The sequence below is a fragment of the Leopardus geoffroyi genome, chromosome X, assembly GCF_018350155.1.
Source record: "Leopardus geoffroyi isolate Oge1 chromosome X, O.geoffroyi_Oge1_pat1.0, whole genome shotgun sequence".
Classification (NCBI taxonomy): Eukaryota; Metazoa; Chordata; class Mammalia; order Carnivora; family Felidae; genus Leopardus; species Leopardus geoffroyi.
The window spans coordinates 20789153-20815028 of NC_059343.1; the positions used below are offsets into that span (position 1 = coordinate 20789153).

At 39.0% G+C, this 25876-nt stretch overlaps 1 protein-coding gene and 1 non-coding gene across 3 annotated transcripts in view; both read left to right on the forward strand.

The window, feature by feature from the left end:
- Positions 1-25876, forward strand: part of POLA1 (DNA polymerase alpha 1, catalytic subunit) — a 305107-nt gene that overhangs the window by 34184 nt on the left and 245047 nt on the right. For both annotated transcript variants that reach the window (XM_045472141.1, XM_045472140.1), the window contains exons 16-26: positions 1910-1994; positions 5600-5661; positions 7205-7294; positions 10647-10763; positions 12367-12542; positions 14624-14753; positions 15248-15367; positions 16454-16553; positions 19261-19385; positions 25129-25278; positions 25694-25816. In XM_045472141.1, coding sequence (XP_045328097.1) covers positions 1910-1994; positions 5600-5661; positions 7205-7294; positions 10647-10763; positions 12367-12542; positions 14624-14753; positions 15248-15367; positions 16454-16553; positions 19261-19385; positions 25129-25278; positions 25694-25816 — 1278 coding nt within the window. The remainder of the gene's footprint in view (positions 1-1909; positions 1995-5599; positions 5662-7204; positions 7295-10646; positions 10764-12366; positions 12543-14623; positions 14754-15247; positions 15368-16453; positions 16554-19260; positions 19386-25128; positions 25279-25693; positions 25817-25876) is intronic.
- LOC123595553 lies at positions 18451-18580 on the forward strand. Its single transcript, XR_006711241.1, has one exon. It is a non-coding gene; the product is annotated as a small Cajal body-specific RNA 24 (non-coding RNA).

Genomic DNA, 25876 nt, shown 5'->3' on the forward strand with positions numbered 1-25876 from the left:
TTAGGGGACATTTGGCCATGTCTGGGGATAGTTTTGGTTGTCACAACTCAGAGGTGGAGGGCGGTGCTGTTGGCAGCCAGGATACTGCTGAACATTCCACAGTGAACAGAACAGCCCCAGTAACAAAGAATTATTTGGCCAAAAATGTCCATAGTGCTGAGGGTGAGAAACCATGTTTTAGAGATACATGCTGCAGTATTTCTGGATAAAGTGATAAGTCTGACTTCAAAATAATCTGGGTTGAGGCAGGAAGTGGATAGGGATATTGATGAGTTGAGAATTGAAGGTGGATGATGGGTATATGAAAGTTGATGTTGCTTTATTTTTTCTCATAGTAAATTTGAATGAATGAATGAATGGGAGGGATCTTCTGCAGCCCTGAGTAAAGTTGATGGCCTCCTGAGGGTTTAGATTAGATGGTTAATAAAGTTGTTCACTCAGCAAATGTTTCCAAACCATGAGCTAGTGTGATGGAATACTTGTGATTCTTCCAGACAGTGGAAGAGACAGATATTAGCTCGATAGCAGAAATAGTTGTAAAACATACAAAGGATAGATGTGCTCTGGCAAGCATATGATAAAGGAAGCTGCCCTAGCCTGAGAGGCCAGGAAGGTGTCATTGGTCAGAGAAGCTTCTTGGGATGCTCTGAGGATCAAGCCCTGTGGGAGAATGAAGGCAGCAAGACTGGGCAGTGGGAGAAATCTGAGTTGCACTTATGACAAAGGTCTCAGCCAGTCGCAGGGAGCTCTGGGGTGGGGATGACCCTCCAGAGTTGCTCTGAATTGTGGTAAGAGGTTTGGGCCTTCATTAGCATCCCTCCTCTCCGATGCGTTAGGTAGTGGATGCAGGCTGCTTCCAAGAGACTCCTCTGTGAGTTGTCAGCCTCCAGCCCTCTCAGCAGTTGGGAGAATGAGGGCCCTTGTCCTAAAGAGGACTTCTGGGTGACACACCACAGCATCCACTCCAGAAGTCTTTTCTAAAGGAGTAGGGATGGACCTTGAGTACGGGTGGGTGAGTAGGAGTTTACTAGGCACAGAGAATGGGTTTTTTTCCCCCCCAGGGGCAGCATGCTTTCTCCAGCACGGTGCCATGGGAAGCCATTATTGGTGCCAGCACAGCAGCAGGGAGACCATTGAGGGAGGCTGTTACATGAGTACGTTGATATAATACATTAAAATCTGCATATGAAAATGCAAAAAAAATAGAAAAGACAAGTCTAATAACCGCAGCCCTCAGCGACAACCACTCGTAACATTTTTGTGTATTTCTTTTCTGCCTTCTTTCTCTGCATATTTTAGTAAAAAGCTAGGATTTTACTGTACATGTGATTTGATTTTCTGCTTTTTTCTAGAGTTTTTCCTATGTCTATACTGTTTCTAATCAGAATTGCAGTCCTTGCCATTTATGAAAAACTTAGAAAGTAAACGTTTTTTTAAATCTCTATGCCCATTATAGGGCTTGAACTCAGGACTCTGATATCAAGAGTTGCCTGCCAGAAAGTACAGATTTTAAAAAGAAAATGAAGAATACCCACAATGTCTCTTCTTAGTTTTGTCCATTGTTGACATCATCCAGATTATTTGTTACACATATCTATAGCTTGCTTTTTGAAAGAATGAGTCTTTAAACATCACTTACCTGTTTCCTTTGAGATCCCTGGCCTGGGGTTCCGGAGCCCTGAGCTCCAGTTCTAGGTCAGATGGTAATAGTTGTTAATCTCCCGCCTTACCCCTTCCCTCCTCTCCCCTTCTGTTTTCTCTGTGTTTTATTTGTTTAAATACTTCTGTGATAAAAAAGTAAAATATGGACTAAAATATGTATCTTTTAATATTCTTGGTGGTTTTGGTGAGAATGCAGAATGCATAGTAGGTGTCTGATAAGTGATCTTTTTCCCTCCTTTATTTACAGATTATTGCTGTGGCAGCTTTGGTCCATCACAGCTTTGAGTTAGACAAAGCGCCCCCACAGCCTCCCTTTCAGTCACACTTCTGTGGTATGTATTTTTTTTAGCTGGTCTACTAATGGCTTGATTTTAATTTTTCTTATTTTTTCTCCAGCTGTTGAATCAGTAACTCTTTTTTTGATGTTTTCAAGAGTAGTTAGTGCATATTGTTAAACTTTTTTTTTTTTGGTCAGCTGTGGACACTGAGTTTTATTGGCTTGGTGGCTCCTATTCAGCTAGTTTATCTTGTTTGAGGGGAAGTTGGGAGGCAGTTTGACATCTCTTTTCTATTCCCGTGGTTATTCTGTTGGGGCATTCTAGTTTTTTTTATTGGGTCAAAATTGTGCTATCACTATTTCCTTTTCATGATGTCATTGTAAAAGCCCATCATAGAAGCCTGAGCAAAGTGTTCTGTGTGGTGAGGCAATATGCCGAGGCATAAATGGGTGTCTACCTATTTGGGAAGAGTTCTAGAAATATCACATTGGAATTGGGTTGTGCTGTGTATAAAATTCAGTTGGTGAAAATTTCACACAGAAATCTGCATGCCTTGAGTCAGCCTCCAAGGAGGATTCTGACCTATTCGATGTTGAAAGCTTGGCCAGGTAAATAACTTTTTTTTTTTTTTTTCAGTAAACAAGAAAGGGGCATAACACTATTGATCTGTCATGCTTCCTGAAATCTTTTCTAGGCTAGAACCAGCAGTTAACTGGGACAGCATTGCCTGTCTGGTTTTGTGGGTATTAGGAAAGTGGGACTAGGAAAGCAAGCAGAGAAGGAAGTATCATGTGTTATTATTGTGAAGTTTCCCCTCTTTAAGTGGGGTGAAATACACAGAAAAACATGACAGTGAGGATATCGTGGAAAGTACATGGAAGAGAGCAGTCATTAGCTCATTTCAGTGTGCATTTATTCACCTGCTGTGTATGCCATGGTGTGAACAGCTGTTTGAGTGACAAAGAACTTATAGTGAGGGCAGCTTTGGTCATCTTTATTTTTCTAATTTTGAGAAGGTTGGAGTTCCTTCATTGTACACTGGTTAAGGCTTTGGTGGTGGTGGAACCCCCTTAGGGAAGTTAAACATCCTCCATTCTGCCTCAGATGGAGGGAAGATGTTTCATCAAAGTAGTTTCAACAGTTAATAGGAGCTTAGAGTTCTGTGCGTGGTTTTTCCTTTTTTTAGATGTAATCTTTTAAACTTTTTAAACATTGAGGTATAATTGACATGTAACATTTTAGTTTCAGGTGTTTAGCATAACAATTCGATAATTGTATGTATCATGAAATGATCACAATAAGACTAGTCAACATCTGTCATCATAGTTTGAAAATGGTTTTTCTTGTGATGAGAACTTTTAAGATTTACTTTCTTAGTAACTTTGAAACATGCAGTACAGTCTTATTAACTAAAGTCACCATGCTGTACATTACATTTCGGTGACTTACTTATAACTGAAATCTGCACCTTTTGACTGTCTTCACCCAATTCCTGTGGGTCCCCTGCGCCATCGCATCCTGCCCCACGACATCTGGCAACCATAAGTCTCTTATCTGTATCTATGATCTCATTTTGCTTTTGTTTTTTTTAGATTGCACATATAAGTGAAATCATGCAGTATTTATTTTTCTGTCTGACTTACTTTGCTTAGCATAGTATCCCTCATGGTCTTTCTGTGTTGTCACAAATGGCAAGGGTTCCTTATTTTTTTAAATTTTATTTTAGAGAGAGAGCGAGCATGGGCAAGCAGGAAAGAGGGGCAGAGGGGGAAAGAGAATCTTAAGCAGGCTCCACACTGATCTCCAACACGGGACTCAGTCCCATGACCCTGGGATCATGACCTGAGCTGAAATGAGTCAGATGCTCAACCCACTGAGCCACCCAGGTGCCCCATGATTTCCTTATTTTTTTTTAATGGCCGACTAATATTCCATTGTATAAATATGCCACTTCTGTTTGTTCATTCATTAATTGATGGGCACTTAGGTTGCTTCCATTTCCTGGCCCTTCTAAATCATGTTGCAGTGACCATGGGGGCACAGAGTTAGTGAATTCATGTTCTTCGGACAAATACCCAGAAGTAGGATACCTAGATCATATGGAAATTCTATTTTTAAGTTTTTGAGGAACCTCCTTTCTGTTTTCCATAGTGGCTGCACCAGTTTTACATTCCCACTAGCAGTATGTATACAAGGGTTCCCTTTACTCCACATCCTAGCCAACACTTGTTGTTTCTTGTCTTTTTTATTTTTAAGTAGGCTCCATGCTCAAGGTGGAGCTTGAACTCACGACCCTGAGATCAAAAGTCACATGCTCTACCAACTCATCCAGCCAGGCACCCTTCTTGTCTTTTTGATGATAGCAATTCTGACAGGTGTGAAGTGATATCCCAGTGTAGTTTTGGTGTCCATTTCCTTGATGACTGTGATGTTGACCAGTTTTTCATGTACCTGTTGGCTATACGTATGTCTTCTTTGGAAGAATGTCTGTTCACAGCCTTTGCCCATTTTTTTTGAAGTAGGCTCCATTCCCAATGTAGGGCTTGAACTCAAGAGTTCATGCCAGCCAGTCCCTAGCCTTTGCCCATTTTTATTTTTCATTAAAAAAAATTTTTTTTAATGTTTATTTATATTTGAGAGAGTGAAAGAGAGAAAGAGAGAGTGGGGCAGAGAGCGAGGAAGACAGAACCTGAAGCAGGCTCCAGGCTCCAAGCTGTCAGCACAAAACCACCAAAGTGGTGGGTTCGTCAACCCATGAACCACCAAAGTCAGATGCTTAAACGACTGAGCCACCCAGGCGCCCCTGCCCATTTTTAATTGGATTGTTTGGGGTTGCTCTTGGGTTCTATGAGTTCTTGTTGTATTTTGAATATCGATCTCTTATCAGATAAATTATTTGCAAATACTTTCTCCCATTTGTTAGGTTGTCTTTTCATTTTGTTGATGGTTTCCTTGGGTGTGCAAGAGCTTTTTATTTTGATGTAGTACCACTTGATTCTTTTTGCTTTTGATACCTTTGCTTTTGGTGTCACATCCAAAAAATCATCGCCAAGACCAGTGTTAGCTTACTGCCTAGGTCTTCTTGTAAGAGTTTTATGGATTCAAGTCCTTACATTCAAGTCTTTAAGGCATTTTCAGTTGGCTTTTGTGTGTGGTGTTTTATGGTCCAGTTTCATTTTTTTGCATGTGGCTGTCTGGTTTTCACATCACCACATAGTAAAGAGACTGTCCTTTTCCCATTGTATATTCTTAACTCCTTGTCATACTGACCATATATACATGCATTAATTTCTGAGCTGTCTGTTCTGTTCCTTTGATCTGGATGTCTGTTTTTATGCCAATACCATACTGTTGGCATGACTACATCTTTGTAGTGTAGTTTGAAATTACTAGCATGATGCCTCCTGCTTTGTTCTTCTTTCCCAAGATTGCTTTGGCTATTTGGGGTCTTTTGTGGTTCCATAATGAATTTTAGGATTGTTTAGGCTTTTCTTTTGAGGTGCAACAACATGACCATTGGAAATACTTGAATCTCTCAATTCTTTAGAGATTAGGGGGTATTTGTTTATATTTAAAACAGTTTCCATTTAGAAACATGCAGCATATGTGTACTTGAAATTGGACTAAGATGGTGATGGAATCTTTTTTCCTTCTTACAGTTATATCTAAACCAAAGGACTGTATTTTTCCATATGCTTTCAAAGAAGACATTAAGAAAAAGGTAAAGAACTCATTATTTATTCCTTTTAAATTTGAAGCATCTATTTAGGAAAAGAAAAGGAGGATGGTGTAGATTGGCATAAATAGGTTTATTTTGTATGTTAATTTATTAGGTCTATTCTTGCTAGTTTGGACTGACATGAATCCATTCAAAATGTATTAGAAATATAAAATAGAAACATTATTGAATGTTTTACCACCTGAAAATAATGTGATTCTGTACCCTAGTAGTAGACACTTAGGCTCAAGTCCTCCTTCAGATAGCTTCAGGGGAGGCCTTTCTGAAACGCACGATCATGTGATTACTGTTTTGGGAAACTGTTGGGAAGAGTACTCACCCCATTCCCCAGTTTGAAGAAAGCCGAGTGTAGTTGGATATGAAAAGGGACATGTATTGGAAAGGTCGATACGTGCTGGCTGGAATTGGTAGGGATCTCTCAACTCCCAGGATACTCCATGAAGTTTTCATGGGTCCTTAATAAAATAGAAAGTGGGGAAAAAGGAGTATAATGTAGTGAGCTTGTCACAAGGGTAAATGTATTCATATAAAGAATTTATTTTCTGGAGACTATGTGGAATGCTTGCATTCACAGATGTGTGTGTTGGTTTTTTTTTTTAATGTTTTCACTTGACAAAATTAAAAGTTAGCAACCTTGTCAGGTTCCACTTACTTTAAGTTGGCTTGAGAAGTCCAGTAGTCTGGAGGTGCTGTTGGATCAGGCTATTATTTATGAAGTGCCCTGAAGTACCTATCCAAGTAAAATGACTTAGGAAAATTCCTTTTGAGTCAGACTGATACTTTGTAGCCGAACTAGTTATAGCAAACACATAGCTATCAACTTCCATTTTAGGAGAGTCTTAATAAGAGCGGATCTTTTGAATACCTGATTTATATTCAGTAATCCAAGTGGAAGCCTTTTGTGTGAAGATAGGTTTTATTTATACTTAACGACACTTATAATTCTTAAATGTATGCTAGTTTTCATTCTAGTTTCTCATTTATAGTTTCTTACACCACTCTTGCAGATTAGTTTATACAATCCTTGGGATTTCTTTATGTGGTAAATACACAAACAGCAGTCTATCAGGGATTATATAGGAAAGTAAGTAATGTTTTTGTTAGGTACTCTGATTCATATGCTTGTGTGATGTGTCGAGATACACAAGTGTGTTGCTGTGGAGGGACATATCTGCCCTTCATAGTGCTTAGCATTTAAATTTTTGCTTTATTTACTTCACACACTGTATGTTAGCCAATTTGACAATAGATTATATTAAAAATAAAATGAAAGAAGTTTAAACAGAAATTTTAAAAATCCCACATAAAATTTTCTCTATTTACTCACTTATCACTAGGATGAGCTTGTCAGAGACTTTGGGCAATTGTTACTGTGAAACCTAGAATAAGCAATTTCATTGCTTCTTTTAGTTTTGAAATGGATAGTTTCTTTTAATTCTAAGAAATCTAATCCTGCTTGAACAGGGAGCCAAAGTATAGTACTTACAAGTAAAGAGTAAGTGACCAGTATGTTTTTATCTAACAGAATGTGAAGGTTGAGATCGCTGCAACGGAAAGAACGTTGCTAGGTTTTTTCCTCGCCAAAGTTCACAAAATTGATCCTGATGTCATTGTGGTGAGTAGGTGTCTCGTCATGCTGTTGGGGCTCTTCATTCCTTAGTTCTCAGTACTTGTTGAACAGCAGAGAATCTTTTTTTTTAATTGAGGTAAAAACTGGTATATAACATTATGTAAGTTTCAGGTTTGTAGTAGTGTAACTCTACGTCTGTATATAGTACAAAATGATGACCGCCTAAAGCATAGTTACTATCCATCACTGTACAGTTGATTCCCTTCACTCTTTGGCCCACCCCCCAAGCCCCTTGCCCTCTGATAATTAGAAGTCTGTTCTCTGCATCAGTGAGTTTGTTTTGTATTGGTTGTTTGTTTGCTTTTTTAGATTTCACTTAGCATAATACCTTCAGGGTCCCTTCAGGTTGTTGGAAAAGGCACACTTTCATTCTTCTTTATGGCTCAGTATATTCCTCTGTGTGTGTGTGTGTATGTGTACCATATCCTCTTTATCCATTCATTCACTGACGTTTGTTTTGATATGTTGGCTGTTATAAATAATGCTGCACTGAACATAGGGCTGGATGTATCTTTCCGAATTAGTGTTTTTACATTCAAATAAATACCCAAAGTGGAATAGGTGGATCATATTGTAGATGTGTTCTTAATTTTTTGATTTCTGTAGTGGCTGCAACAATTTACATTCCCACCAACAGTGCAAGAGAGTTCCCTTTTCTCCATGTCCTCTCCAATGCTTGTTATTTCTTGTCCTTTTGATAATAGACATTCTAACAGGTGTTAAGATAGTTTTAATTTGCATTTCCCTGATAATTAGTGACATTGAACATCTTTTCATGTGCCTGTTAGGTATCTGTGTCTTCTTTGGGAAAATGTCTGTTCAGGTTCTCTGCCCATTTTTAATGTTTTTTTTTTTTAATTTTATTTTTTGAAAGTCAGAGGGCATGAGCAAGGGAGGGAGGGGGGGAGACACAGAATTCAAAGCAAGCTCCCTGAGAGCCCAATGTGGAGCTCGAACCCACGATCGTGAGATCATGACCTGAGCCGAAGTCAGACGCTCAACCGACTGAGCTACCCAAGCTCCCCTCTGCCTATTTTTAAATGGGGTTGTTGGTTTTTTTTTGTTGTTGATTTGTATGAGTTCTTTATATATTTTTTTGAATCTTCAGAGTGAAATAACCCTATGGACTGGTGGGAATTGCTGTATTTTCCTCTAACAGAAAGGGGGAAAAAGAGCCAGCCCACTATGAAATAGTTCTTTTCCTCTAATAGAATAGCAACTCATGAGTTATTGTTGATGTTTAGGATATTCCATTTATTTCCAGCCTATATAAGTAAGTAAACTTACCTATAAGTAAGTAAACTTGTGTTGTTAACTGTTGGTTCCTATACATTTTTGGATTAGTGGCCCAGCTGTATATTGGTCATAGGAGTTAATTCCCTCGATTTGGTGTCGGTCTGCAAAGTGTTTGTATTTCAATTTCATGAGCTCAGTGCATCTCTCTCTCTCTCTATTTTTTAAGATTTTATTTTTAAGTAATCTCTACACCCAACGTGGGACTTGAACTTACAACCCCAAGATCAAGAGTCACAAATTCTTCCAACTGAGCTGCCCGGTACCCCGAGCTCAGTGACTCTCTATGACCTATTCCTTTGAGAGCTCAGGGCTAGGAATTTTTTTTTTTCCCCTTGGTAACTGAGTATGTTTCCACTAAATAGGAAGAGGTAATAGTTCATTGAGTTATGTTTGCCCCAGTTTTTAAGAGTCACAAAGCAACATTTTGCTTTATGTTTCCTCTGGCTTTAGTTTGTAGGCTCTTCGATGTGATTTCTTCTTCTGCCCACCACCCAGTTAATGGATCAAATTATGCTGTGATTTTGATGGTTTTGGAGAAAAGTAGGAATGTAAATGCATGTATTTTAAGTGTGATAATGGTAATTTAGTTACATTGAAGCCTTGCAAAAAAATGTGTGGTATATATTTGTCCACATTCATTTTTGCTCTTGGATATCTATCTTGACCGTGGTGTGGCCAAAGTACCTAGAGCCTGAAGTTTGTTATCAAGTATCTCTGCATACTTGCCTTACAGTATTCCCTTACACTACTCTAGGACCCATCTTGAAAACACCAGGAAGATTCTGTCCACAGTGCCGTATTGTGGCGTTCCGGCTCAGAACTAGATCCTCACCCAGTCTCCCCTGGTAGTCTGTCTTGGGCCCCAAGGAAATGTCGTGGTGCCTAGGAGAGGTGGCCTGGCTTAGCATGTTAGAGCCAAGCCAAGTCTGTGTGTGAGGAATCCAAACTGATGTAAGAGAGAATCCTGACATGGGTTTGAGTCCCTAATCCCAGGCATGATAATTTGGAAATGAGACTTCCTTGTGTCCTTGGGTCTCTTAATTTAATAGACAAAAGTGCCATAAATATATAGTGGTATACATCTTTAAGTAAAATTAATAACAAGTAAATCAGTTTATTGATCTGATTTATTTTATTTTATTTTATTTATTTTTTTTCAACGTTTATTTATTTTTGGGACAGAGAGAGACAGAGCATGAACGGGGGAGGGGCAGAGAGAGAGGGAGACACAGAATCGGAAACAGGCTCCAGGCTCTGAGCCATCAGCCCAGAGCCTGACGCGGGGCTCGAACTCACGGACCGCGAGATCGTGACCTGGCTGAAGTCGGACGCTTAACCGACTGCGCCACCCAGGCGCCCCGATCTGATTTATTTTAAACTTGTGTCTAGTTTTTTAATAAACATGGGCATTGAACCATATTATTCACACAATGGAAATTATCATTATAGACATGGAAAATTTGGTTGCATTTTTCAGGTAATTTCTACCTGGTATGGTTTGCTTCCTTGAACTGTTGAGTGCTATTATATATTTTGTTGCATATTGATTAAGAGTCTAAATCAGTAGTGTTTGAACTCAGTTCTTCAAGAAGCAAGTAGCTGCAGTTCCTGGGTTTTCGAAGAGTCTGTGTGAACTATCACACAACACAGGCAGGCTCTCTGTTTTTAAGGAATTAAAATGGAATTATTTGAACACAGCTTTTACTGATCACAAAAAAGTGTGGGACATAAAAATTTGCATTTGCTTTTGAGACTGTGAGGCATGAGCTGCAAATTAAAAGACATCATATAAACCTTGCATCAATTAGGATGAAATAAAGTTTATTCCAGCAATCTGCTTAGCTTTGTTAATGTCAAGGCTAATGAATGCTGCTGATGAATAAATTCCTGAAGAAGAAAGGACCCCAATCGGAGGTAAGCTCATGATGCCTTCAATTAGAGACTAGAAAAAGAAAGGGCAAAGAAATTCTATGCGTATGAAGATAAATCTTCTCATTTGCGTTTGTTACAATGTTATTGGCTGCCTTCTTTTTCTGACTAGGGTCATAATATTTATGGATTTGAACTGGAAGTGCTCCTGCAGAGAATTAACGTGTGCAAAGCTCCTCACTGGTCCAAGATAGGTCGACTGAAGCGATCTAACATGCCAAAGCTAGGGGTAATAATAATTTTCAAAATCTTACTTCTTGACTTGGCTTCTTTACATGGAATAGCTACCTGGGAACACACTGGGCTTCTTTGACTAAGAATTGGTTGTCTTGTGATAGGACATTTTAACTTTGGCACTGAACATCTTTTCCTTTGAATGTGGCATTTTATTGGTAGAAGCCACTTTTAGTTTTTAAAATCAGCTATTAGAATCTAGAGACAGCACATACATGTTACCTCCACTCCGTCATTACCAAAGCTGTAGCCCTTAGAGCAGAGATCAGCGAGTGTTCTCATTCAGTACAGAGAAGGCAGGGAAGAGTGGGAGGGAGCTGATGTTGAACGTATGAGAAGGCTGTGGGCTAAGTGCCTTCTGCGTTAGTTGCCTGTCACAGCAACTCCAGTTTGACTGTGCTTCTCACAGGGGTAGCAGAACTTGTTCAAGGTCATAGGGCTAGGGTGGGAAAGAACTGAGATTTTGAACTAGGCCCGTCTTGACTCTTTTAAAGTCTATGTATTTTTCATTCTGCCTACTTGTTTTGGTGGTTTTTGTATGAAGCCACCTTCGTTTCCCAAGCCTCATAGTGCTTAACATCTTGTTTCACTTAAAGCTCGTAAGGAAAAATGGGCATGTTGCCTCATCAGAGAACTTAGGAATCTGTATGTTTTATAATGCTCTCCAGAGGATTCTGCTAACGCAGATTGGAGTTGGGGCCGGTGCTGTTGCTTCTGTTCCTATTCATATCTTTAAGGTGATATAGAGTTATTAACCTTCATCCCAGCCCTTGATTTACTATTTCCTTACCCCTTCATGGTTTTCTTTGTATGGCATCGTCTCTGTGAGGTCTCCCACGGCTACCCTATTTAAGATGCAGCCCCCCTAAATTGCCATATTCCTCACGTGTTCTACTTTTTCTCTTTTTCATATGCTTATTACCTCCTAAAGCTATATAGCTTCTTGATTTTGATGTTTATTTGTTGTCATCTATTTCAGATGAGATTAGGAATCTTTCATTTTTTTTTTAAACGTTTAAAAAAAATTTTTTTTTTTTTTGAGACAGAGACAGAGCATGAACGGGGGAGGGTCAGAAAGAGGGAGACACAGAATCTGAAACAGGCTCCAGGCTCTGAGCTGTCACCATAGAGCCCGACGCGGGGCTCGAACCCACGGACCGCGAGATCATGACCTGAGCCGAAGTCGGCCGCTTAACCGACTGAGCCACCAGGCGCTCCGGGAATCTTTCATTTTTTTAATGTTTTTATTTATTTTTGAGAGACACAGCCTGAATGGGGTGGGCGCAGAGAGAGAGGGCGACAGAGGATCCAAAGTGGGCTCCGCACTGACAGCAGCGAGCCAGACGTCAACTGACTGAGCCACCCAGGCGTCCTAGGAATCTTTTCTCTTTGGCTCAGTGCTATCTCCCTGGTGCCTAGAACAGTGTCAGCTCTATAGTGAACGTTCAGAAATACTTGAGTGACGGCTGACGGAGTGGGCGAATAGGAGATTGAGAGTTTCCTCATTGTAATTGTGGACTAGCTTCGAAGTCGGTTGGAATAGAATGTTCCCAGTGTCTGCTCATCCATGACATTTGCTTTTTGTCCTTCCCCTGTAGGGCAGGAGTGGACTTGGTGAAAGAAATGCTACCTGTGGCCGAATGATCTGTGATGTGGAAATTTCGGCAAAGGAATTAATTCGTTGTAAAAGCTACCATTTGTCTGAACTTGTTCAACAGATTCTGAAATCTGAAAGGGTTGTGATCCCAGTGGAAAATGTACGAAATATGTACAGGTATGCTCCTGGATGCTTCGGAATTTGTCTGCCTTGAAATGAGCGATAGCAAGAGGCCAGCATCACCGTGAGGCTGGAGGGACAGGAGAGTGTGGTGTTCTGGAGGGGAACTGCCTCCGTGTCAGTACCAGCATCTCTGTGACTTTAATAATTTGAATTATTTTGCCTCTTGAATTATTCTCATTTTATCAGTTTACCTCCATCTCCCTCACCCATCCTAATCTGATCTAGGTGTTTCCCAAGAGCGGTTTGGAAATTGATGTGATGTTTAGGTTTCCACCCTTAATTCATTAATTTAGAAGTTAGTATAAATCTTTTAGAAATAGAAAAACTGAGACATCATGAAGTTACATGGAGATGCTACTTGGTTATTTCTTTTTTCCATCTTTATTGAAGTAGAATTGACAAATAGAAATTGTATATATTTAATGTGTTCAAATTAATGTTTTATAAATGTATACATTGGGAAATAATTACCTTAGTCAAGCTGATTAACATATCTGTCACCTCACATGGTTACTGTTTATTTCTTTTCTTTTTTGTGTGGTTACAACACTGTAGATGTACCCTCTCAGCAAATTTCAAGTACACAATGTGGTATGGTTAACTGTAGTCACATTGCTGTACATTAGACCTTCTGAACTCATTCATTTTGTACAACTGAACCTTTGTGCTTCTTTCCTAAATAAGATTTCTTCTACTCCTCTTGCCACTTCTCATTGTTTTCTTCCCATGCCTCCCAAGTCCTTGGACTGCTTCTCTTTCTGACTACACTCCCTCTAGGTGAGCTCGTGGAGTCTCAGCACTTCACTAGTATGTGGGTGCTGATACCTCCTGCTTTGGTATCTTCACCTTCAGCCTCTCCCTTGAATTCCAGACTCCTGTATACACCTGCCTGTTCTACCTGATGTCTAATATGAACCTCCACCCTAACTTGTTCAGAAGCTCAACTCCTGATATTTTCCCCTAGGCTCCTCTTGGAGTTTTTCCCTAAGAGTGACACCTCTTAATTTTCCAGTACTACTGGAAACCTCCAAAGTTATCTTCAGCCCAAAACCTTTGAGGCTTCCATGGGTCCTCTTTCTGATAGATATCCCATGTTTGAGCCATCACAAAATCCTGTCAGCTCTGTCTTCAAAATAGATCTAGATCTGACCCCTCCTTTTCCCCTCCATTGAACCTATCCTGGTCCAAGCTACCCTCCCCTTTCCCTGAATTAATGAGTCTTATGTCAGCTTCTTCTTTGGTCTCTTTGATTTTGCCCTTGACCCTTTGCTGTCTGTTTTCAACCCAGGAACCAGGGGTATCTTGCTAAAGTTAAGTCAGATACTGCACTCTGCTCAAAATCTTCCGGTGACTTTCTCTTTCATTTAGAGTAAAAACCAAAGTTCTTACTGTGACTTACAAGGTCCTTTACAGTGTGTGTCTCTGCCTTTTACTCTGTCCTTCTGACCTTTTGAATGTGCCGTTCTCCTCAGACATCCGTCCGCAAGGATTGCCCCCTTACCTCTTCGAACAGTTCTTTAGTCCAAGTCACCTCTTTCCTGGTCCCCTAACTAAATAAAATTACATTCTCTGCTCCTGACACTTAATATTTCCTTTGCTTCTTAATCTTTTCTCCTTAACACTGAACATTATATAACATACCTTTTATATGTATTTTAACTTAATACTCTGTCTCCCCACTTGAAGACCTAAGCCCCACGAGGATGGGTATTTTTGTCTTCTGGTTACAGCCAGAATCTATTTGCCTGGCACATAGTCGGCGTTGTAATACCTACTTACTAGATGGATTGAGTGTATCGATTTGTGTAGTTTCCAGGTTGTAGTTAATGCATAACTTTACTTTGTATTTATGGGATTTTTTTTTGTGTGTGTTTTGGAGAAGGGCATTGGGATCAGTGACATGAATGAATTCGTAGTTTCATACTAACCTTATTTTAAATTGTTTCCAAAGCCAAGGTGCCATTGCTCTGAAGTTAATCATAGCAAATTTTTTTGTAATATTTTATGAAGTCCTGATTATAGTCATTGTTTCCTTTAATTACTTGATTCTGTTTCATTCTTACTTTTCTGTACAGTGAATCTTCTCATCTGTTGTACCTGTTGGAACACACCTGGAAAGATGCCAGGTTCATTTTGCAGATCATGTGTGAGCTAAATGTTCTTCCATTAGCATTGCAGATCACTAACATCGCCGGGAACATTATGGTAAATTTAACTTAGAAAGGGGGAAAAAGCATTTCCTGTTGGATTCAGTGTTTGCTTGGGGTAGTTGTTATATGATAATGAGCCTAAATGCATGCTTATAAAATGAGTAACTTGTACTCTGAAAGCTGGGCTTCTTTTGTAAAATGAACTGGCTGTGAGAAGGGGAGGAAAACCAGGTGCAGACTATGTTGAAATTTGGGTGAACATAAGGATCATCTCTAACATCTGGATGTGTCTGATTTGCGGAACGGTCTATTTGGCAGTAAAGAAATAGCCCAAGTTGCCAGTATTTTAAGCTTTCTTTGTCTCTTTTTAACTATAGTGCTTAAAGAAAACGTTAGGATTAATTTTGTACCTTCTTATTTTTAAAGCAGCTCTTATTAGGAAGAATGATTGTGGAAGAGGTGCCATGATTAAATTTACCACCTCAAAGTTGGTTTTGTTTGTTATTTGTTAGGGTTTTGAGCTCAAATTTAAAACATTCTCTTTCATAGTCTAGGACCCTGATGGGCGGACGAGCCGAACGTAATGAGTTCTTGTTGCTTCATGCATTTTATGAAAACAACTATATTGTGCCTGACAAGCAGATTTTCAGAAAGCCTCAGCAAAAACTGGTGGGTCCACAATTGCATAGGGTTTTGCTTTTTTTTTTTTTTTTTTAAATCCTCTCCCCTTTTATTACTTAGGTGGCTTTTATCACGGTGATAACTTGTGCTTCCAAAATAATGAATCCTCTGTATACTCTCAAAACCATGTCAGATTTGTTCCTTTGTGTTTCGGTGGTGATTTCCTTCTTTACTTTTTTTCTGTGTAGATAAAAATTTTATGTGAAATACGAACTACTTTGAGGATAGCATTAAGCCTCTTTGATGGATGACCATACAAGGAAGGTATTGCGCCACCCTAGCTGTATCCAAAGTTAGATACCAGTTAAACCTCTTATTTCCTTAAATGCACGAGCCTTTATTTTTTGTTGCTTTGTTGCAGCTTTATTTGCTAGCAGGATCAGGTCACCACAGTCAGTTTTCTGAAGTGGCCTCCTTGACATTGAAACTAAAACTTAGCTACTGTTTTGTTAGCACTGATAGCAATTTGACTCAAAAGGGGAATTTAATGTTAAGATGGTTCACCTTCCTGGATTTGCTTTGTGCACATCAAAATTGGTATAAAGAATATTAACTTACAGGAGTTTGACTTCGGCTGAGGTATTGAATATTGATTGGTTATTAATCTACCTGGAATGAATTTTCAGTCTACAGACACACTCATTTTAAGTGTCCGAATTAGAATAATGACTATATCTGTATGAAATACTTTATATTTCTGCATCATGATTGTTAGAGTGATGAATTTAAGCAGACTCTTCTACTACCTTAGATTTTACGGAATATGAAGTGTTGTATTTTTAGTATCCATTGATTTAAAAATAAAAGGTTCTATGAATTCAGAAACATTTTCAAGTAAAATTTGCATATTTATTAACTCAGGGCTACAATGTTTTGGCAACTCCCACGCTTGGCCTTTGTTTGGGTTTGTGAGCATGTTACAGTAACTGTTGTTCCACAGAGGTGGGACCACTAGCTAAAAGTGAAGGTTGTTTGTTAGAACTGTGTACTGCGGTTGGAGAAGGGGGAATCCTAAAACTTCTTAATTAGTTAATTAGTTGCTGGCTGCTAAGTTGTCATTCCATTTGACATTAGGGAGATGAAGATGAAGACCTCGATGGAGATGCCAATAAATACAAGAAAGGACGTAAGAAAGCAGCTTATGCCGGAGGCTTGGTACTGGACCCTAAAGCTGGTAAGGCTGTGCGGCAGGTTGCTTTGCCCCTGGTGTTAAGGAATTTTTAATGCAGACCTGGGCTTGAGAAGCTAGAAGACCTGAATTGTATTTTCTAGGTTAGCAAATAGGTCTTGTAATGACCTTATTTTGTTTTAGGTTCTTTTGAAAATCTCGTTTGCCGGTCACCTGACCTGAATTAACATGAATATTTTTTATTTGCTGCGTTCCAAGAAAGCTTTGTTTATGGACACTGAAGTTTAAATTTTGTGTAATGTTTGCATATAATGAGATAGTCTGTTTTAAAAAAATTTTTTTGACCGTTTAAGGATGTAAACACTATTATTGGCTCGTGAGTGGTACACAAAGAAGGGGTAGGCTCAGTTGGGTCTGCACAGAGTTTGCTAGCCCCTAGTCCAGTATAGAGCCCTTTGCCTTCTGGTGGGAGCACCTGTGGCTTGTCCCATCTGCTCTGGAGGGCTGGCTCTGCCTCTGCCTGAGCTGCCAGGACCCATTAGTCTGGACGGCAAAGTTAAAGGGAGTACGGACAGTAACCACCACTTTGAACTTTAACAGCAGAGTAACCAGTTCTTATTGTCATTAATGGCAAAGAAGATGTTTGGTGGTATGCAGAGCTAGACAGGATCTTTTTTTTTGACCCTCAACTATTTTTAAGTGTACAGTTAAGTAGTGTTAAGTGTATTTACATCGTTGTATGGGAATAATGTGAATTTTATCAAGTAACTTTAACTCTGAGTAGGAGACATTTTTGACAAAAGTGATTTTATTATTGGGGCACCTGGGTGGCTGTGTCAGTTAAGCTTCCAAGTGTTGATTTCGGCTTGGGTCATGATCTCACGGTTTGTGGGTTCTAGCCCCGCGTCGGGCCCTGCGTTGTTAGGCTACTTGGGATTCTCTCTCATTCCCTCTCTGCCCTTCCTCTGCTTGTGCGTGCTTGCTCTCTCTCCCTCTCTCTCTCTCAAATAAGCTTTTTTAAAAAAGTGATTTTTATTAGTTGTACTGAAAAAGATCTGTAGTCCTTTGGTGTTAGATAGATCTAGGCTTAAATTCTGTCTGTGTGATCTTGGGCTCCCTCTTGAACCTCTGTGAGCCTTGTTTTCCTCTTCTGTAAAATGGAGATAGGAGAAATATAGACCCTTGAAATTAATACAACACTGTATGTTAACTACACCAGAATTTTTTAAATGTTTGTTTATTTTTGAGAGAGAGAACGCAAGCGGGGAAGGGCAGAGAGAGAGGGACGGAAGATCTGAAGTGGGCTCTGCGCTGTCAGCAGCGTTGAATGTGGGGCTGAAACTCACAAACTGTGAGGTCATGACCTGGGCTGAAGTCTGCTGCTCAACTGACTGAGCCACCCAGGTGCTCCCAGAATTTTATTTTTGACTACATTAGAATTAAATTTTTTTTAATGTTTATTTTTTGAGAAAGAGCCAGAGCGTGAGTGGGGGAGGGGCAGAGAGAGAGGAGACAGAATGTGAAGCAGGCTCCAGGGTCTGAGCTGTCCGCATGGAGCCCGATGTGCTGCCTGAACCCACAAACTACGAGATCGTGACCTGAGCTGAAGTCAGACCCTTAACTGACCAAGCCACCCAGGCACCCCTTGACTACACTAGAATTCAAAAAAAAAAAAAAATCTCCCACACAGGGATTTAAGGAAAAAAATGATTATTTATTTTTTGCATATAATTTATTGTCAAGTTAGCTAACATACAGTGTATACAGTGTGCTCTTGGCTTCAGGAGTAGATTCCTGTGATTCATCACTTACATACAATACCCAGTGCTCATCCCAGTAAGTGCCCTCCTCGCTGTACGTCACCCATAAAATGATTGTTTGGTATAGTGCTTGACAGAGTATGCTATCAATATGTTTGCTGTTGGTTTTATTTTTTTAATACTGGACATTTATTTTGATTCAGTTTCTTCTTAAGGTGAAGATAACTCTTTGTAAATGTCCTAGAGAAATATAGTAGCTTTCTGTTCACCCTTTGCAAGTGAAAAGGGTGGATCGTTCCACTGCTGACATTTATATACGTCTCTTGTCTGATTTTAACACCATTTGTGTACAGGTGAGTGGGCTTCCCATTTTATTCTTATGATGGTAAAATATGTATATATACACACACACACCAGTGAGTAGTTACATATATATGTGTATATGTATGTATATATGTGTATACACATATTACATGTGTATTATATATACGTATACACATATATATGTATACACACACACACACATATACATACATACATGGATCACTAAATATTTTGGGGGCAGAGGTGGTAGGGTAGGTGGGAGGGAATGCTTACTTGAAGGAGAATTTTACAACATTTTTTTGAAATGGATATGACGCCTATCTAAAGTAACTGATATGAGAAGGTGTTTGCCCATTATAATGGTGTACTTTGGGGCTACTGTGGAAAGGTTCATTGTAGCTGGTTTCAAGGTAAGACAGGATCTCTTTTTTCCTCTTTGGTGACCTGAGTTTTCACTCTAATACAAGTTGTTTTTATGGAGTGATAGTTGAGTACTTTTTTCTATTGGTGTAACTCACAGCTTTCAATGTTATATTGTATTTAATATACATACTACATTCTGTAGTTCTTCTAATGTTATGTTTTGACACATCTGCTTTTTTGTAACCCCCCTTCCCCCACCTCCTTTTTTCTTAAAGGCTTTTTGTAACATGACTTTTTTATTGCAGGTTTATATGATAAGTTTATTTTGCTCCTGGACTTCAACAGTTTGTATCCTTCCATCATTCAGGAATTCAATATTTGTTTTACAACAGTGCAAAGAGTTGCTTCAGAGGCACATAAAGCTACAGAGGTTGGTATTCAATTTGGGGGCTCTTTAAATTGAGATTAAAAACACTTTAAAGGGGCGCCTGGGTGGCGCAGTCGGTTAAGCGTCCGACTTCAGCCAGGTCACGATCTCGCGGTCCGTGAGTTCGAGCCCCGCGTCGGGCTCTGGGCTGATGGCTCAGAGCCTGGAGCCTGTTTCCGATTCTGTGTCTCCCTCTCTCTCTGCCCCTCCCCTGTTCATGCTCTGTCTCTCTCTGTCTCAAAAATAAATAAACGTTAAAAAAAAAAAAAAAAAAACACTTTAAAGAAGGAAGAGAACCAAAGGGGTTAGCATTCTAGTTTTTCCTCTTAAGGATACAATTTGTATTTTCTTAGTGGTCAAAACAGGGGGAAGGTTGAGTAGATGGAAATTTTCACTTGTTCTTGTATCATTTTTATTTAACAACTTTATTCAGACGTAGTCCATATACCATGCATTTCATCCATTTCAAGTGTACAATTTAATGGCTTTTAGTGTAGTCACTGAGTTTGCAACCTTTGCCACAGTCAATTTTAGGGCATTTTCGTTACTCCCCAAAGAACCCCCCTACCTTTTAGCTGTACCCTCCCTCACTCCCTCCTTTCCTTCCAGACCTTGACAACTAGTAATCTTTCTGCCTCCGTAGGTTTATGTACTTTGGACATTTCACATAGATGGAATCATATGTGACCTTTTATGTCGGGCTTATTTCACTTAGCATACTGTTGTCAAGATTCATCTGCACTATAGCATGTATTAGTACTTCATTCCTGTTTATTGCTGAATACTATTCCATTGTATGGATCTATATCACATTTTTATGATATATATGATATGTAGGATATATTTGATATATATGACATCTGTGATATATGGTATATATATATTTATATATATATGTATATGGTGTGTATATATATATATATATATATACACACACACATATATATAAATCACACATTTATTTTAGAATCATCTTGTCAGTTCATGCAACAATGCCTGCTCTGCTTTTAATAGGGATTGTACTGGATCTTTAGATTGATTTGGGAAGTATTGCCATCTTAACGTTAAGCCTTCCAATCCATGAAAATTGGGTCTTTCCATTTAATTAGATCTTTAATTCCTTTCAGTGATGTTTTCTAGTTTTCACTGTACAACTCTTCTTTTATTAAATTTATTCCTAAATATTTCATTCTTGATGCTATTGTAAGTGAAATTGTTTATTTTATTTTTGGATTGTGCATTGCTAGTGTATTGAAATATAACTGATTTTTGTGTATTGATCTTGTATCCTGCAACTTTGCTGAAGTCATTTATCGGCTCTAATAGTTTTGTGGATTCGTTAGGGTTGTCTACATATTGTATGTTATCTGCAAAAGTAGTGTTAATTCTTTCTTTATAATCTGGCTGCCTTATATTCCTTCTTCTTTTTTTGTTTAATGGCTCTGGCTAGAACCTCCAGTACAATACCGAATAGAATTGGCAAGAGCAGACACCTTTTTCTTGTTCCTGTTCTTAGGGGGAAAGTATCCAGCCTTTATTTCACCATTAAGTATGATGTTAACTGGGGGTTTTCCATAGATGGCGTTTATCAGGTTGAGGAAATTCCCTTCTGTTCCTAGTTTGTTGCGTGTTTCTATCGTGAATGGGTATTGGATTTTGTCAACTACTTTTTCTTTATTGAGATGATCATGTGCTTTTTGTCCTTTATTCTCTTTATGTTTTGTTTTCCTTTTTTAGATGTTTATGCATTTTCAAGAGAAAGAGATAATGTGTGTGTGTGTGTGTGTGTGTGTGTGTGTGCGCGCGCGCGCGGGAAGGGCAGTGAGAGAGGGGGACAGAGGATCCCAAGCAGGCTCTGTGCTGACAGCATTGAGCCTAGTGCAGGGCTGAACTCCGGAACAGCGAGATCATGATCTGAGCTGAAGTTGGATGCTCAGCTGACTGAGCCACTCAGGCGCCCCTGTCCTTTATTCTTTTAATATGGCATATGACATTGATTTTCGTGTGTTGTTCTGTGTTCCTGGGATAAATTCCACTTGGTCTTGGTGTATAATCCTTTTTATATATTTCTGCTTTCGGTTTGCTAGTATTTTGTTGAAAAGTTTTTTGTTTGTATTCATAAGGGCTTTTGGTATATATTTGTCTTTTCTTGTTTTTGTCTTGTTTTGGTATGGTATTAGGATAATAATAGCCTCATAGAATGAGTTGGGAGGTGTTTCCTCCTCTTCTGTTTTGTTTTTTTTTTTTTTTTTTTTTTTTTTGGAGAATTTGTGAAGGATTCATGTTAATTCTGCTTTAAATTTTTTTTTTTCAACGTTTATTTATTTTTGGGACAGAGAGAGACAGAGCATGAACGGGGGAGGGGCAGAGAGAGAGGGAGACACAGAATCAGAAACAGGCTCCAGGCTCTGGGCCATCAGCCCAGAGCCCGATGCGGGGCTCGAACTCACGGACCGCGAGATCGTGACCTGGCTGAAGTCGGACGCTTAACCGACTGTGCCACCCAGGCGCCCCTAATTCTGCTTTAAATATTTGGTAGAGTTCACCAGTTAAATTATCTAGTCTTAAGATTTCTTTCTCTCTCTTTTTTTTTTTTGATTTCCAATTCAATCTTCGTTTTATGTCTATTCAGACTTTCTATTCTTCCTTGAGTTCATTTTGGTCTTTCTAGGAACTTGTCTATTTCATGTAGGTTTATCTAATTTGTTGTCATAAAAGTGTTCATGGTATTCCCTTCTAATCATTTCTTTAAGGTCATTAGTAATATCCCTCTTTTATTCCTGATTTTAGTAATTTGAGTCATTTTTTTTTGTCAATATAGCTAAAAGTATGTCAGTTTCGCTGATCTTTACAAAGAAAGAACTTTGGTTTTGGTAATTTTCTCTATCTCCTGTATTTCCATTATAATCTTTCTTCCTTTTTTGTGCTTTTGTTGGTTTAGTTTGCCCTTATTTTTCTAATTTCTTAAGGTGGAAGGTTAGGTTATGGATTTGAAATCTTTTCTGCTAATATAGATACTTACAGCTATGAATTTTCCGGCAAGTACTGCGTTAGTTTCATCCCATTAGTTTTGGTATATCATTCATGCCTTTGTTGTTAGCCCTCTTCACCATCAATTGACCATTGATCTGACTTCTGCTGTCACCATCACTTAGTTTTGCTTATTCTGGAACTTCATATAAGTGGAGCGGTACATTATGTACTCTTTGGTATCTGGCTTTTTTGCTCAACATAATGTTTTTGAGGTTCATGCATGTTGTTGCATTATCAGTAGTTCTTTCCTTTGTGTTACTGAGAAGTATTCCACACTTTATTTATCTAGTTTCCTGAAATAAGCATTTGGGTTTTCAGTGTGTAGCTATTATTAATAAGCCTGCTATGAACATTCACATCTTTTTCTGGACATGTGCTTTTGTTTTGGGGGGTAGATACCTAAGGAGGGAATTGGCTGGTTTGTATGGGAAGTGTGTGTTTAACCTGAAAAGAAACTGCCAAATTATTTTCCTAAGTAGTTATACCGTGTTACACATTCCCACTAGCCATGAATGTGAGTTGTTCCACATCATCTCCAACACTTGGTATTTTTATTCTTTTAAATTTTGGCCATGTAAGCCTTTCTTAATGATTCCTTGCACTACACGGTGAATCTTTTTGAAAGAATCTTTTGAATTATTTCACATTGATTTTAATCTAGTGATTAGTCAACGGTTTTACGTAGGGCTTAATAACTTAATGTGTGGTTCTTCATATGTAAAGCTTATATAACTGACTCTCAGTAGGGAATTTGATTAGATCTGGTTCTCTAACAGTAAAAGATGTAAAGTAATAAAGTAAAATATTATCTCTATATATTGTTTTTCTCTGATTCTTTGTACCTGTGGCAGAAGATGTGTATTTACTCTCCCACTCCAGATTTCACATGTCTTTTAGTTCCAACCACATGCTTTGGAGCTGTTTTTTAGCCCCACTTCTGTCTTCCCAGAAGAGAGAATCTTAAAGGCTTGCTTAAGTGGGTGAGCATGCCTGGTACCATATGCTGTGACCACAGGAGTGAGTTCACAGAGTACAAACATGGCTGCTAAGGATGGGCCTTTCTGTGGGACTAGAGGATAATCTTACAGAGAAGGAATTTGGGTAGACATCTCCAAAGGGTGGTGACTGCACTTGACTAATAATGTTTGTTGGGCTCTGTCCTGCTATAGTGTGTGAGCCTTGTGATAATTGTTGTGATCCGACCTCCTTCATTCCCCTCCACTGTTTTGTTTATTTGAGCTTTCCAGTTAGGGTTTCAGGTATATAATGGAATCATTTCAGAGTTGGAAGGGACCTTAAAGGTCATCTAAGAAATACTCTACACGTAGCAGTTTATAGGTTCTATATCATTGTTTTGTGCAGTATTTGATCCTCAAAATAGCTAGTGCCACACAGCTAGTGTTGGTTGAGCTGGGCCAGATCCTTTCAGTTAAGTTTTTATTTGACCTCTCTAGTTGCTGCAAATAAATGGGAATGTGTACCAAGATCTCTTTAATAGGTTTGCTATCATCGTCTGCTGTTTCAAAAACAATAGGTCCCTGTTTATTATAAGATTGTTCATTTGAAAATATTGATCTTTATAAAATCAGATACCTAGTAAAGGCTGGGTTATCAAATGGCATTGACTTGCCATACTTGAAGCCAAGAGGTTTATTTTTAATTGTGAACCTTTGAAAGGGCAAGTGTGCCTGGCTTTTCTTTTCAGCCTGTTAATAGAATTAATGGAGGCTTCAGAAAAATGGTCTAATGCTTTTCCTGCTTTTTGCTGCTGTAAATTTTCATATAAGAAAACTGCTGGTTACTATCCTAAAATGTTGCTATTCTTTTACCAATTGCAGAGCAATTTACAGATAAAAGGTCCTACATAAATGCTAAGGAACATGTATATATTAATTTTTAGAAATTTCATGGCCTATTTAAATATGTGCTCCAAATTCCTGAAGGAAATTTGCTGATTTAGTATTTGGGGTTCTAGTTTTTAGTGGAAAATATTCACAGTAATTGCCACGATTCTCTGTAGTTGTAAAAGTGTTAATGGCATTTTGTTTGGGAGTATGTATGACTTAAAACAGGAGTTGTGCTGCAGTTTTTTTTTTTTTTTTCAGTAAATCCTAGAGGTCTCAGTGTTTCTTTTCTTTTTTTTTTTTTAATTTTTTTTTTTTTAATGTTTTATTTATTTTTGAGATGGGGAGAGACAGAGCATGAACGGGGGAGGGGCAGAGAGAGAGGGAGACACAGAATCGGAAACAGGCTCCAGGCTCTGAGCCATCAGCCCAGAGCCCGACGCGGGGCTCGAACTCACGGACCGCGAGATCGTGACCTGGCTGAAGTCGGACGCTTAACCGACTGCGCCACCCAGGCGCCCCTCAGTGTTTCTTTTCAAAAACAATTTCCCCAAACATGTTGCTCCCCAATCTTTTTGAAGAGAGGAGACGAATATATATAGAAATTGATCCCTTTAAATGATATCTGCGTTTGTCAATAATGAGAGAGGGGAGATACTGGGAACGAGGCTGTTAGAAGTGGGAGAAGAGGGCTGTGTGGACTTGTTCTCAGCTTTTTCTTTGCCACCCATATGCTGTTGACCTATAGTTAGGCAAGAAAGTAGCTTTTCAAGATGTGATCATTGCATAAAGTGGCCACAAAATATTATTTTTGAAAATTGTTTTATGAAAGCTTGATTTGTGTGAAATTTCTGTTGTATGTTCATCAGGATGGAGAACAAGAACAGATCCCTGAGCTGCCAGACCCAAACTTAGAAATGGGCATTTTGCCCAGAGAGATCCGGAAGCTGGTAGAGAGGAGAAAGCAAGTCAAACAACTAATGAAACAGCAAGATTTAAATCCAGACCTGGTTCTTCAGGTATATCTTTTCACTGAGAGACATCTGAGTGACAGTCTCCGCTTTTAGAATTTGATTATCTAGTAGTGTTTTACAGATGATGCTGTGGGCAACTCATGGGCTTATTTTAAGTTTGTGGGCAGGAAACACATTCACAAACACTAGAATGCCTCAGAATGGAAGACACCTCTATCTGCAAAGCCCTATCTAGACCAAACCCTTCTCACTTCTGGGAGCTTTGGAGTCTGTGTTTGCTTGCTTCCAGAAGGTCAGGGAATCATGCATCTGGGAGGATGGGCTGAGTGTGTTAAGAGTTCTTTTTTTTCCTGGACATGGAGGGTTACTCCTTGTCATTGGTGGTCTAGAAAGAGATCTAATGTAATTATTAAGCATCTGCAAATATTGTTGTTTGTCTTTTGTCCTTGTGTGCCTACAGTATGACATTCGACAGAAGGCTTTGAAGCTCACAGCAAATAGTATGTATGGCTGCCTGGGATTTTCCTACAGCAGATTTTACGCCAAACCACTGGCTGCTTTGGTGACCTACAAAGGAAGGGAGGTAAATGGTGTCACATTCATAGCTCTAAAGATGAGAGTGTTTTTAACTATACATGTTACA